At 40.6% G+C, this 12,560-nt stretch overlaps 1 protein-coding gene across 1 annotated transcript; it reads left to right on the plus strand.

Annotated features, from left to right (window-relative positions):
- The first annotated feature begins 7,730 nt into the window (after window positions 1-7,730).
- LOC133766879 (large ribosomal subunit protein eL30-like) lies at window positions 7,731-8,075 on the plus strand. Its single transcript, XM_062200697.1, has one exon. It carries the CDS (start codon window positions 7,731-7,733, stop codon window positions 8,073-8,075), a length of 345 nt encoding a protein of 114 aa, XP_062056681.1.
- The last annotated feature ends 4,485 nt before the right edge of the window (window positions 8,076-12,560 follow it).

The raw sequence follows: 12,560 nt of genomic DNA on the forward strand, positions 1-12,560 counted from the left end.
TTTGGCTGGGCTCAGCTAGGTGATTAATCTATCCACATGAAGTTGATGGTGTTCACTGTGCTGCATGCAACTAGCCAGTGGCCTTAATCACATGCCAGACACCTTGTTGGGGGAGGCAAATGGTCATAGTGCTGGCCTTAGCCAGGACTGTCAACCAGAGTACCTACATGGGATCCTTCCAGTATGGCACCCTCAGGATAGCCCAACTTCTCATCTAGAGTCTCAAGGCTCAAGAGTGAAAAGGTAGGGGCTGGCACTGTGGCACACTGTGGCATCTGCAATGCCAGCATCCCATATGGACACCAATTCAAGTCCTGGCTGCTCCACTTCTAATGTGCTGGGAAAGCAGTAGAAGATGGCCCAAGTACTAGGGCCCCTGCACCCACATGACAGACTTGAATGAAGTTCTAGGCTCCTACCTCTGGCCTGGCCCAGCCCTGGTTGTTGCTACCATTTGGGAAGTGAACCAGTGTATGGAAGATACCTCTCTCTGTCTCTCCCTCTCTCTATTTAACTCTGTCTTCCAAAATAATAAATAAATTTTTTAAAAAAGTAACAAGACAGAAGCCTCATGGTCTTGTGACCTAGCCTCCATGACACAGCGTCACTTCCATCACACTCCTGTGACGAATGCAACACAAATCTGTCTAGCTTCAAGGAAAAGTGACATAAACCCAATTCCTCCATGAAAAGAAGACTGAAAAATTAAAAATTTTTGAAAAAATGAAAAAATTTTAAAATGAAAATTCACAGCCATGTTTTAAAAACAATCACATATGGGTTTATTTTTTCTTTTTTATTTATTTGAAAGTCAGGGTTATACAAAAAGAGAAGGAGAGGCAGAGAGAGAGAGAAAAGAGAAGACTTCTGTCAGCTGGTTCACTTCCCAATTGGCCACAACGGCCATAGCTGTGCCGATCCAAAGCCAGGAGCCAGGAGCTTCTTCCAGATCTCCTACTCAGGTGCAAGGACCCAAGGACTTGGACCATCTTCTACTCCTTTCCCAGGCCATAGCAGAGAGGCAGATCAAAAGTGGAGCAGCCGGGACTCGAACCGGTGCCCATATGGGATGCCGGCACTGCAGGCAGCGACTTTACCTGCTACACACAGCACTGGCCCCATGGGTTTCTTATATTAACTTATAATATTCAAGAACTTACCAACTCTTGTAATTCATGAGCTCTCTGCTTATGGCCTGGGAAAGCAGTGGAAAGATGTCCCAAGTACTTGGACCCCTGCACTCACATGGGAGACCTAGAGGAAGTTCCTGGCTCCTGGCTTCAGATCAGCTCAGCTCTGGCTGTTGCAGCCATTTGGGAGTGAACCAGCAGATGGAAGACCTTTCTCTCTCCTGCTCTCTATAACTTACCTCTCAAATAAATAAATCTTTTAAAAAAAATTGAACTCTCATGGTAGGGTCTTTATCCGTCCTAATAGAATGTCCATGTGTCCCAACAGTACACTAGAGACTGAATTGCAATAGGGATAAGAATATAAGCTTTGATGTCACAGAAAGATCTGGATTTCTAATCTACATTATTTCCCAGCATAATAATTAACGATTTTTAGCTCACACCAACTAACTGCATGGATAGGTTTAGAAACCATGCACTGTGTGACCTTGTCCAAGCTACTTTGTAGCTCTAAACCTTAATATGCTTGTCTATAAAATAGAGAAAAAGATATATACTTGGGGCCAGCACTGTGGCTCAGTGGGTTAATGCCCTGGCCTGAAGCCCCCGGCATCCCATATGGGCACTGGTTCGAGTCCCAGCTGCTCCATTTATGATCCAGCTTTCTGCTATGGCCTGGGAAAGCAGTGGAAGATGACCCCACGTCCTTGGGCCCCTGCACCCATGTGGCAGATCTGGAGAAGGCTCCTGGTTCCTAGCTCCTGGCTTTGGATTGGCGCAGCTCTGGCCGTTGCAGCCAGTTGGGGAGTGAACCATCGGATGGAAGACCTCTCTCTCTGTCTTTCCTCTCTCTGTGTAACTCTGACTTTCAAATAAATAAATAAATCTTTTAAAAAAAAGAGAGAGATATATATACTTCATAGTGCTGTCAAAAAGATTAAAGAGGACTGTGTAGACACAGCATGTATCACATGCCTGGTATTTAGTAAATCCCTACTAAAGTAGTAACTGTAGTAGCAGTGGCACTATTAGAAATAGTAATGGTGGTTAACAATAGCTAACTGGTAATAGACTGTGATGGCACAAAGTAAGGTACTCATGAAGATGCAAATGGATTTTTATGGCTCTAATCCTCTCTCTACAGATGTATAAATTCTATGTAAGCAAAATTTTATGTATGTATACAGATATGCACATATACCATGAATGTCAAGATGAAATACTTATATTTTCCCTTTTCACCAAATATATTTTATTTATATTTCTTAAATGTCCACTTAGGTCTTTCTGTCAGTCATTCATAGCATCACTTCACGTAATTTTTACTAAGAGAATCTACCTATCTTAGAAAAGTGTTCAAATGCAATTGTTAGGTTCAACTGATCACAAAGCATACAGCCTGATGAAAATGACCCCAGAGTATCATAAAGAAACACTTCAATATTTAAGATGGCTGGATTAACTCCAAGGACTGAAAGGCAGTCTGCCTATCACCAAATCAGTTTTGAAAATACAGCTCTTGGCTCCAATCCCCAGTTCAGTGAGTGTGGTTAGGACAAATACAATGTGAATAAATCTTAAAAATACTGAACAAAGTTATTTCCAACACAAGAACACAAGGGACAAGGCAATCTTGATTAGTCAATGCCTGAACTAGTATTTCATCTTAGACTAGCTGATGTGAAGGTCAAAATTATTGACTGACTCTTTGAATCTTCTTTGGAGAAAAGCAATATTCTGCTTTGAATTGGTTATTATTGCTACACCCTCCTCATAGTTAAGATCTGTCAATACTCCTTTGTCTAGGAGATTCTTAGCATCTAAAGTTTTACTGGTCCTGACATGAAGTAATCTACATCATAATTCACACAGTTCACTTCACTTACACAGATGGACCTTTCCAAAGAAGTAACAACCCTCCCAATAGGGACTACATTCACCTGCCACTCATCCCCAGCTGTGCAGAGAAAACAGAAGGGAGGACAGGATTCAAGGCATTTTAGAAGCTCTGGAAACTTGTTTTCAGTAGGCAGCAAAGGATTGGAGGGAACACCAAAAATTCCTAGGTTTTTTTTATTGCAACAGTATTCATAATGGTCAAGATATGGAATCAGGCTAGGTGTCCATCAAGGGGTGAATAGATAAAGAAAAGATGGTATATATCCACAATGAACTATTTTTCAACCAAAAAAAAAGTAATGCAATTATATCACTTGAAGCAACATGGATGGAGCTGGAGAATATTCATTAAATTAAATAAGTCAGGCACAGAAAGACAAAAAAGTATTCTCTTATTTATATGAGGGAATGTCAAAAAGTTCATGGAAAATGAAATTAAAAGGTAAGTTTTATTTTCGTGCAAAAATCTGAAATTGATGCATAGTTTGGGTTTTTTTTTAATATTCTATTTAATTATTTGAGAAGTAGAGTTACAGCCAGAGAGAGGGAAAGACAGAGAGAAAGGTCTTCCATCTGCTGGATCACTCCCCAAATGGCTGCAATGGCAGGAGCTGGGCTGATCTGAGCCAGGAGCCAGGAGCGTCTTCCAGGTCTCCCAGTAGGATTCAGGGGCCCAAGCACTTGGGCCATCTTCTACTGCTTTCCCAGACTATAAGCAGAGAACTAGATCAGAAGAGGAGCAGCCAGGACTAGAAACAGCACCCATATGGCATTCCGGCACCACAGGTAGAAGCATAGCCCACTATGCCACAGCGCCAACCCCTATAGTTTTTTTCATAATATGCATTTTCCATGAACATTTTAAGGACTCCTCATATGCATGAACTTCAAATTTTCTTGGACCTAAATAAACTAATCTTCTAATTAAAATAAAAGTTCACAATAGCCACAAAAACAATCAAATACCTTGGAATAAATTTAACCAAGGACATTAAAGATCTCTATGATGAAAATTACTAAACCTTAAAGAAAGAAATAGAAGAGAATACCAAAAAAATGGAAAAATCTTCCATGCTCATGGATTGGAAGAATCAATATCATCAAAATGTCTATTTTCCCAAAAGCAATTTATAGATTCAATGCATACCAATCAAAATACCGAAGACATTCTTCTCAGATCTGGAAAAAATGATGCTGAAATTCATATGGAGACACAGAAGACCTCGAATAGCCAAAGCAATCTTGTTCAACAAAAACAAAGCTGAAGGCATCACAATACCAGATTTCAGGACATACTACAGGGAAGTTGTTATCAAAACGGCATGGTACTGGTACAGAAACAGATGGATAGACCAATGGAACAGAATAGAAACACCAGAAATCAATCCAAACATCTACAGCCAACTTATATTTGATCCAAAACCAATCCCTGGAGTAAGGACAGTCTATTCAATAAATGGTGCTGGGAAAATTGGATTTCACGTGCAGAAGCATGAAGCAAGACCCCTACCTTTCACCTTACACAAAAATTCACTCAACATGGATTAAAGACTTAAATCTATGACCTAACACCATCAAATTATTAGAGAGCACTGGAGAAACCCTGCAAGATATAGGTACCAGCAAAGACTTCTTGGAAAAGACCCCAGAAGCACAGGCAGTCAAAACCAAAATTAACATTTGGGATTGCATCAAATTGAGAAGTTTCTGTACTTCAAAAGAAACAGTCAGGAAAGTGAAGAGGCAACTGACAGAATGGGAAAAAATATTTGCAAACTATGCAACAGATAAAGGGTTAATAGCCAGAATCTACAAAGAAATCAAGAAACTCCACAACAACAAAACAAACAACCCACTTAAGAGATGGGCCAAGGACCTCAATAGACATTTTTCGAAAGAGGAAATCCAAATGGCCAACAGACACATGAAAAAATGTTCAAGATCACGAGCAATCAGGGAAATGCAAATCAAAACCACAATGAGGTCTCACCTCACCCCGGTGAGAATGGCTCACATTCAGAAATCTACCAACAACAGATGCTGGAGAGGATGTAGGGAAAAAGGGACACTAACCCACTGTTGGTGGGAATGCAAACTGGTTAAGCCACTATGGAAGTCAGTCTGGAGATTCCTCAGAAACCTGAATATAACCCTACCATACAACCCAGCCATCCCACTCCTTGGAATCTACCCAAAGGAAATTAAATTGGCAAACAAAAAAGCGGTCTGCACCTTAATGTTTATTGCAGCTCAATTCACAATAGCTAAGATCTGGAAACAACCCAAATGCCCATCAACAGTAGACTGGATAAAGAAATTATGGTACATGTACTCTATAGAATACTATACAGCAGTCAAAAACAATGAAATCCGGTCATTTGCAACAAGATGGAGGAATCTGGAAAACATTATGCTGAGTAAATATGCTATTTCTAAATGAGATCATGTTTTTGAGATACTGGGCATTTGAATTTTGATATATTTGGGGGGGGGGACATAATTTAACACACAATATCCAATACACAAAACATTTGAACCAAAGACAGCAAGGAAATGGCACAGGCATATTACATCAAGGTAGACCTAAGAAAAACACCAAAATATTTTTAGTCCCATTTTCATTTTCTAAAATTATCCTTCCATTGTTTACACTCCTTTTCTGCAAGCTACTTTAAATGTCGTTTCACTTTCAATGTCTGTCATTCAAAGCACAGAGAACAAATTGACAACATTTTACCAGATCTACTCTGGGAAATATAGCTGCCAAATACAAGGTTCCCAACCCTAAGTTTTCTCTGTTATTTCTTTAGCAAGAGGACTGTGAATAACCTGCAGCCAATTCCTCCATCTTATTTTACTGAGGGTAATGGACGTGCATGGTAATTATCACTGGACATGACTTAGATGTAAATTTATAAAAATCTCTCCAAACATTGGAAAACTGACCTCATCTATATCAGAAGAATGTTTTTTGCTCTCTTCATCTGTGGCCTCCAGCTTCTTTATTTTTTTTTAAGATTTTATTTATTTATTTGAAAGTCAGAGTTAACACAGAGAGAGAGAAGGAGAGGCAGAGAGAGACTCTCTTCCATCTGATGGTTCACTCTCCAATTGGCTGCAACAGCCAAAGCTGCGCCGATCCGAAGCCAGGAGCCAGGAGCTTCCCCAGGGTCTCCCACACAGGTACAGAGGCCCAAGGACATGGACCATCTTCTACTGCTTTCCCAGGCCATAGCAGAGAGCTGGATTGGAAGTGGAGTAGCCGGATCTCGAACTGGTACCCTTATGGGATGCTGGTGCTTCAGGCCAGGGCGTTAACCCGCAGGGCCACAGCGCCGGCCCCATCCTCCAGCTTCTTAAAACCAGCAGATTCAGAAAGACTTTATATTAAAAAAAAAAAAAAAAAAACTGATGGTATTGTGATGGTCCTAGGCCATAAATTCTGCCCAGGTCTAGGGTGCTAGAAGAGGACTTTCAGTTTCTCCAAAGTTTGTTTCAAGGAAGAACACCATGAACTAGGACTATCTCCTTCCTTTAACAAATGTTCATGTTTTAAGCTCTTAAGTCTCCTAAACAACTAGTGGCAATTACTGTATCAGAAATTAGAGATAAGAGACTAATTAACAGAAATCATGTTTGAATCTAGCTTTGAATTTATGTAAGATTTTGAGATTGTACTCCACAAGCAGACACAATAATATGGAAAGTAAAACTAATATAAGAATTGCTTAGATGAGGTAGGTATTTAGCTTCATGATTAAGACTCTTGCACCCCGCAATAGAATACCTGGGTTTGATTCCTGGCTCTGGCTCTGGCTCCTGACTTCAGCTTCCGGCTAATGCAGACCCTGTGAGACACAGGTGATGGCTCAAGTAATTGGGTTCCTGCCACCTATATGTGAGATCTGAATACTGCTTATACATCTTGGCTTCATGCCTAGCCATTGCAGGGCTCTTACGTGCCCCCTTGTGCTCACTTGCTCTCTTTCAAATAAATAAGTAAAAATTTTGAAAATATAAAATTTTTAAGAAATAAATGCTCACTCTAATCTTCACAACTTCATCTTCCCCCTAGATTGGGTACCAAGTTTGACATATTCCAAAGTCAGAAGATGGGCCTTGGCTCAAGAAACATGTTAAAAAAAAAAATAGGAAAACATCCAGTTGATAGAAGCTAACATTCGCAGCTTCAGAATTTTTGTTTTTCAGCTTTAAAATTTTAACTAGTTCTAACACATTTGAAAATGAAATGCCAGAATCAAAGAACCACTTAGTGATATCATGCTTTAACCTAAGTGATATGACTCAAGTTGTGGAAGGTATATCTGCAGCATCAGCAGCTCCATATTCATGTTTAACACATGAATTTCTGGATCTTTTAAAAGATGCTAAAAAAAAAGTAATATTAGCATCATATTCCCCAAATGTGACCTATTCATTTCAGAGATAAACATCATTTAGATTAATGAATTTTTGCCTGCTTAGGCTATAGAGAACTGGTTTTAAATATTTTGCTTGCAAATAAACTGTAGCTTTTCAACATATGCATTTTGTTGGAAATCTCATAACACTGATATATCATAACAAGAAAAGTTGTGTTGCATGATCTCAAAACAAGGATGCTTGCTTCCTTTCTTGCTCCCTGGCCATCTCTGTGGCTGCTCTTGGTGGGGGCTGTTCTGCACCTAAGGCAGGAAGATGGTGGCCACAAAGATGAAAAAGTCATTCAAGTCAAACAATTCTAGGTTCCAACTTACCATGAATAATGGAAAGTACATGCTTGGGTACAAGCAGACCCCGAAGGTGTTCAGACAGGACAAAGAGAAACTGCCCCTCCTTGCCAACAACTGCTCACCTTTGAGGAAATCTGAAATAGAGTACTACTCCATGTTGGCCAAAACAGGTGTTCATCACTACAATGGCAATAATATTGAATTGGGCACAGTGTATGAAAAATATTACAGAATATGCCCACTGGCTATCATTGACCCAGGTGGTTCTGATATCAGTAGAATTATGCCAGAACAGACTAATGAAGAATAAATCATGCAAAACTTTTCTTCAATACAATTTCCCAGAGCTTGTTTAAACAAACAAACAAAAAGAACACTAGGACAGATTTTATCAACTGTCCATCTTTTCAACATGGCTTTTACATACATGATCATTGAATCTCATATAAGCTTCTTACAAGTCTGTAAGAGAGGATGTTTTAACACAAAAGAATACAGAGGTCCACAGTGGGACCTTACTCACAAGACAGAGCCAGGACAGGCACTCCATGATCTCTACATGCTCTTTTCATTTCTATCTTGTGTCCAGCCAGTCTCCAAACATGGTGCTCAAACTTCAGCATCGTGGCCACAGTTCCTCTCTCCCTACAGTCTCTAGCACCCATAATAATGGCATCATCCACACCAGTGATCACAAAAGTTCTCAACAGTTCTCATTTTAACTCCATTATACCTTAGGAAAAAACTTAAGACTTTTCCATCACCAGAAACTGGTCTTCTGCAAGATCTCTAGTCAGTTAACCCTTTCTGATACAATCTCCTCACTTTCCTCTCCCACCCCATGGCCAAACTCAATCTACCTTTTGCAATCTTCAATAAATCAAAAATTACTGATCAAGAACCTACTGCATCAAAGCCTACAAAAGAGTTGGAAGACCAGCTAGACAAAGACGCAGCCCAGACTGAATTTCCCCTCCTCAGCCTACCATGCCTCCACTTACTGATTTGTTGACTTTACAATGGTGCAAAAGCAATATACATTCAGTAGAAGCTGTACCTTGGGTTTTGAATTCTGATCTTCCCCAAGGCTAGCCATATCCATACAGTAGGATCCCCTCTCCTGATGCTGGGTAGCAACAGAAGAGACAGCCATGTGATCATGAGGGTAAACAACTGACATTCTGTAGTGCTCTGTGTTCCTAAGTTATGATCTTCAGTAGGCTGGCTGTATTAATACAGTTTTACTTGCAATATTTTCAACTTACAATGAGTTTATTGTGATGCAACACAATGGCCTAAGTCAAGGAGCATCTGTATTTCTAAGGCTCTCTGGGAAATTCTAGTATAAACAATCCACATACTGACATCAGGGTCCTACTGGGCTACATCACTATACTTTCTTCAAGGACTATAAAAAGGGATTTCTTCACAGAGAGGGCCTCTGGTTTGGGTGGTCTGCTTTTAGTTTATTCTTCTTCCTTTCTCCTGTACTTGAACCTGAAGCTTGCTAATTTGCTTTTGTTTATGCTCCCTTTCTTTGTCTCACACTATGATGCAACTTTAGACCCCCACCCCTGCCCACCAGGTAATTTAAAAATGACTGCAATGGATGCGCATCAATCCTGCTCATTCCACCTCTGCCAACTTAAAGCACCACACCATCTCTTCATTCTCCCTCTAATGCAGACTGACTTCTTGCTCTATATGCACCTCTGCCCTCTTGCCTCATTTGTAATGACTTTATGTTAGGCAAAATGAATGTTTCTTCATCGCTGCCCTTATATCAAGAATAAAGGCCAATCAAACATTGCATCTCTGCTGGACTACACACTTAAATACATTTATATGTTTGTCCCTGCAAGTGGCCTCCATGGACTCTGCTGACTGCAACTTGTGTCACTGTTTCTGAAACATCTTTATGGTCAGTGAAAAGATCAAGAATTACCTTCAGTGATGGTAAGCTCCAAATTGCCAGTTCCAGTAACATCCCTGAATATGAGTCATACCTCTGTTTAGTTGATTTATAATAAATCTCTCCCACATGTGTCTTGATAAAAGCAGACCTTTCAGGATTTGTTACTTAAAGTTCCCTACCAAGGCTTTTCACTTCGTACTTTTCAGTTGTCAAATTGTATAAATTTATAATCATCCTCATTCACCATGGGTATGATTGACTATGTAATAATTCTGAAAAGTTACCTGCCAATACGGCCATTTGACCCTAATTTCATACATACCACACAGAAATAGGTCAGACTCCAAATGTTGTCTTTTACTGTCTTTTTTTCATTAAGTTGCGAAAGGTTTCATACAGGTCAGCAAAGCTGGTGCCTCCCTACTTTCATTTCTGGAACAATCTTCCTTATTATTAATAACGGTGATAACGATAAAAATAGTACTAATGCCTGCATGCCTTCCCAAGGGCACAGAGGTCTCGACCCTGGTTGCAGGCATACCTAAGATATACAGTAGATGCTACTATCATTTTTTTTTAACATCGTAAATGTCTTAACTAATTTTCCTTTAGTTACTAGGTAAGTTCTTAATAATTCTTAGTTACCAAGGCAAGAGAATGATTAAAAGAAACAGTAATAAACTGAATTAAAATTGCCTTCTTTTGTCTTTGTCCCAGAGGAGTAGCCTCACATTTTCAGTCTTTCACGTCTCATGTATACAGCATGAATTCACTGAAGTTATCTGGATATTAGAGAAATGCTTAATTTTTTCTCAGGAAGAATGCAAGCCAGAATTTACATAGGAGTTTTCTAGCTGTAAAAGTACCTGAAGGGGCCAGCACTGTGGCATAGGTTAAGCCTTTGCCTGCAGTGCCAGCATCCCAAATGGCTGTTGGTTCATGTCCTGGCTGCTCTTCTTCCAATCCAGCTCTCAGCTAATCTCCTGGGATAGCAGTGGAATATGATTCAAGTGCTTGGGCCCCTGTACCCTAGTGGGAGACCAAGAAGAAGCTCCTGGCTCCTGGTTTCCAATCAGCCCAGCTCCGGCCATTGCAGCTATTTGAGGAGTGAACCAGCAGATAGAAGACCTCTCTCTCTCTCTGTCTTTTCCTCTGTCTGTAACTCTGCCTCTCATATAAATAAATAAATAAATTTTAAAAAGAAAAAAGAAAGTTCTTACAGAACTGGAGAAAATAGTCTTGACTGCTGAGAAGGTGGACTTCAGGCTCACAATCTGAACTGTTCTCTTCTAGCCCAGAGTAAGTCACCCTACCTCTTCCCATGTGAAATCAGGCTCTTGCAAATGTGATTTTTCTCTAAGTCATCTCATAGACCACATCCTGCCAGTAAAACACGCTTTGATTTGTTGATAACGTCTTCTACAAAAGGTACCTACCAATCCTGAGTCAGCAGCAAGGTGTGTGGTCAGAGGTACACATCAAGTTATTCTGAAACACAGAAAGACAGACATGGTAAACAAAAGCCACCATTTAGCCCAGATACCAGCTTGATTTAATCCATCTTATTGAACATTTACAGAGTCTTATTGTAACAATGTTCCCTTTAAAACTGAACTTGAGGGGCCGGTGCTGTGGTATAGCAGGTAAAGCTGCTGCCTGTAGTGCCGGCATCCCATATGGGCACCAGTTTGAGACCCTGCTGTTCCACTTCTGATCCAGCTCTCTGCTATGGCCTGGGAAAGTAGTAGAAGATGGTCCAAGTCCTTGGGCCCCTGCACCCACGTGGGAGACCCAGAGGAAGCTCTTGGCTCCTGGCTTTGGATAGGTGCAGCTCCATTTGTGGCTAAATGGGAAGTGAACCAGCAGATGGAAGACCTCTCTCTCTCTCTCTGCCTCTCCTCTCTCTGTGTGTAACTCTGTCAAATAAAATACATAAATCTTAAAATTAAAAAAAAAACTTGAGGCAAGGCTTAAATTCTAAGTTTTATTGGGAAGTATAGTCCCAGCAGAGTATGAATGGTGGAAAAGAGAATTGAGGCAGGTAAGGTTGGGAACAAAATGAATCCAAGGATTGTATTAGAAATTAGCCACTTTGTAAACATACTAGTCACTTAGAATGGGCTGTACAAAAAAGCTTTCCCATGGAACAGTTCATCAGCATGCAGAAATGAAAGGGATTATCTACCAGTTCCCTGCCACTTCCTACATGGAGGAGTCACACAAAGTCACTTACTGTCACAGTATTTGGAAGGAAGAGGTTCAAGCTCCAGAGAAACAGATGAAAGTCAGGAAACTTAAGGTGGCACATATGAAGCACCTGATAGCATTATCATGGGCAACAAATTGTCCTGTATACTATTTCTCAGTCAAATGTGACTACCAAGATTATAATGAGCCTAAGAGTAAATACCTCCTATTTGTATTTTCAAGTCATAATTGAGAGAAAATGCATTGGCAGGCCGGCGTTTGGCATGGCAGGTAAAGCCACCACCAGCAAGCCAGCATCCCATATGGGTGCTGGTGCAAGTCCCAAGTGCTCCACTTCTGATCCAGCTCTCTGCTATCACCTGGGAGGGCAGTGGAAGATGGTCCAACACCTTGGGCCCCCGCACCCATGTGGGAGACCCAGAAGAAGCTCCTGGCTCCTGGCTTCAGATAGGTGCAGCTCCAGCTATTGTGGCCATCTAGGGAGTGAACCAGCAGATGGAAGACCTTTCTCTCTCTCTCTTTCTCTGTGTGTGTGTGTGTGTGTGTCTGTCTCTCTGTAACTCTGCCTTTCAAATAGGTAAATCTTTATTTAAAAAAAAAAAAAGGAAAGAGATAGAAAATGCCTTCTGATGCTAATTCCCTTTGAAGACAGATGATGATGCTTCAAAAAGT

The sequence above is a fragment of the Lepus europaeus genome, chromosome 1, assembly GCF_033115175.1.
Source record: "Lepus europaeus isolate LE1 chromosome 1, mLepTim1.pri, whole genome shotgun sequence".
Classification (NCBI taxonomy): Eukaryota; Metazoa; Chordata; class Mammalia; order Lagomorpha; family Leporidae; genus Lepus; species Lepus europaeus.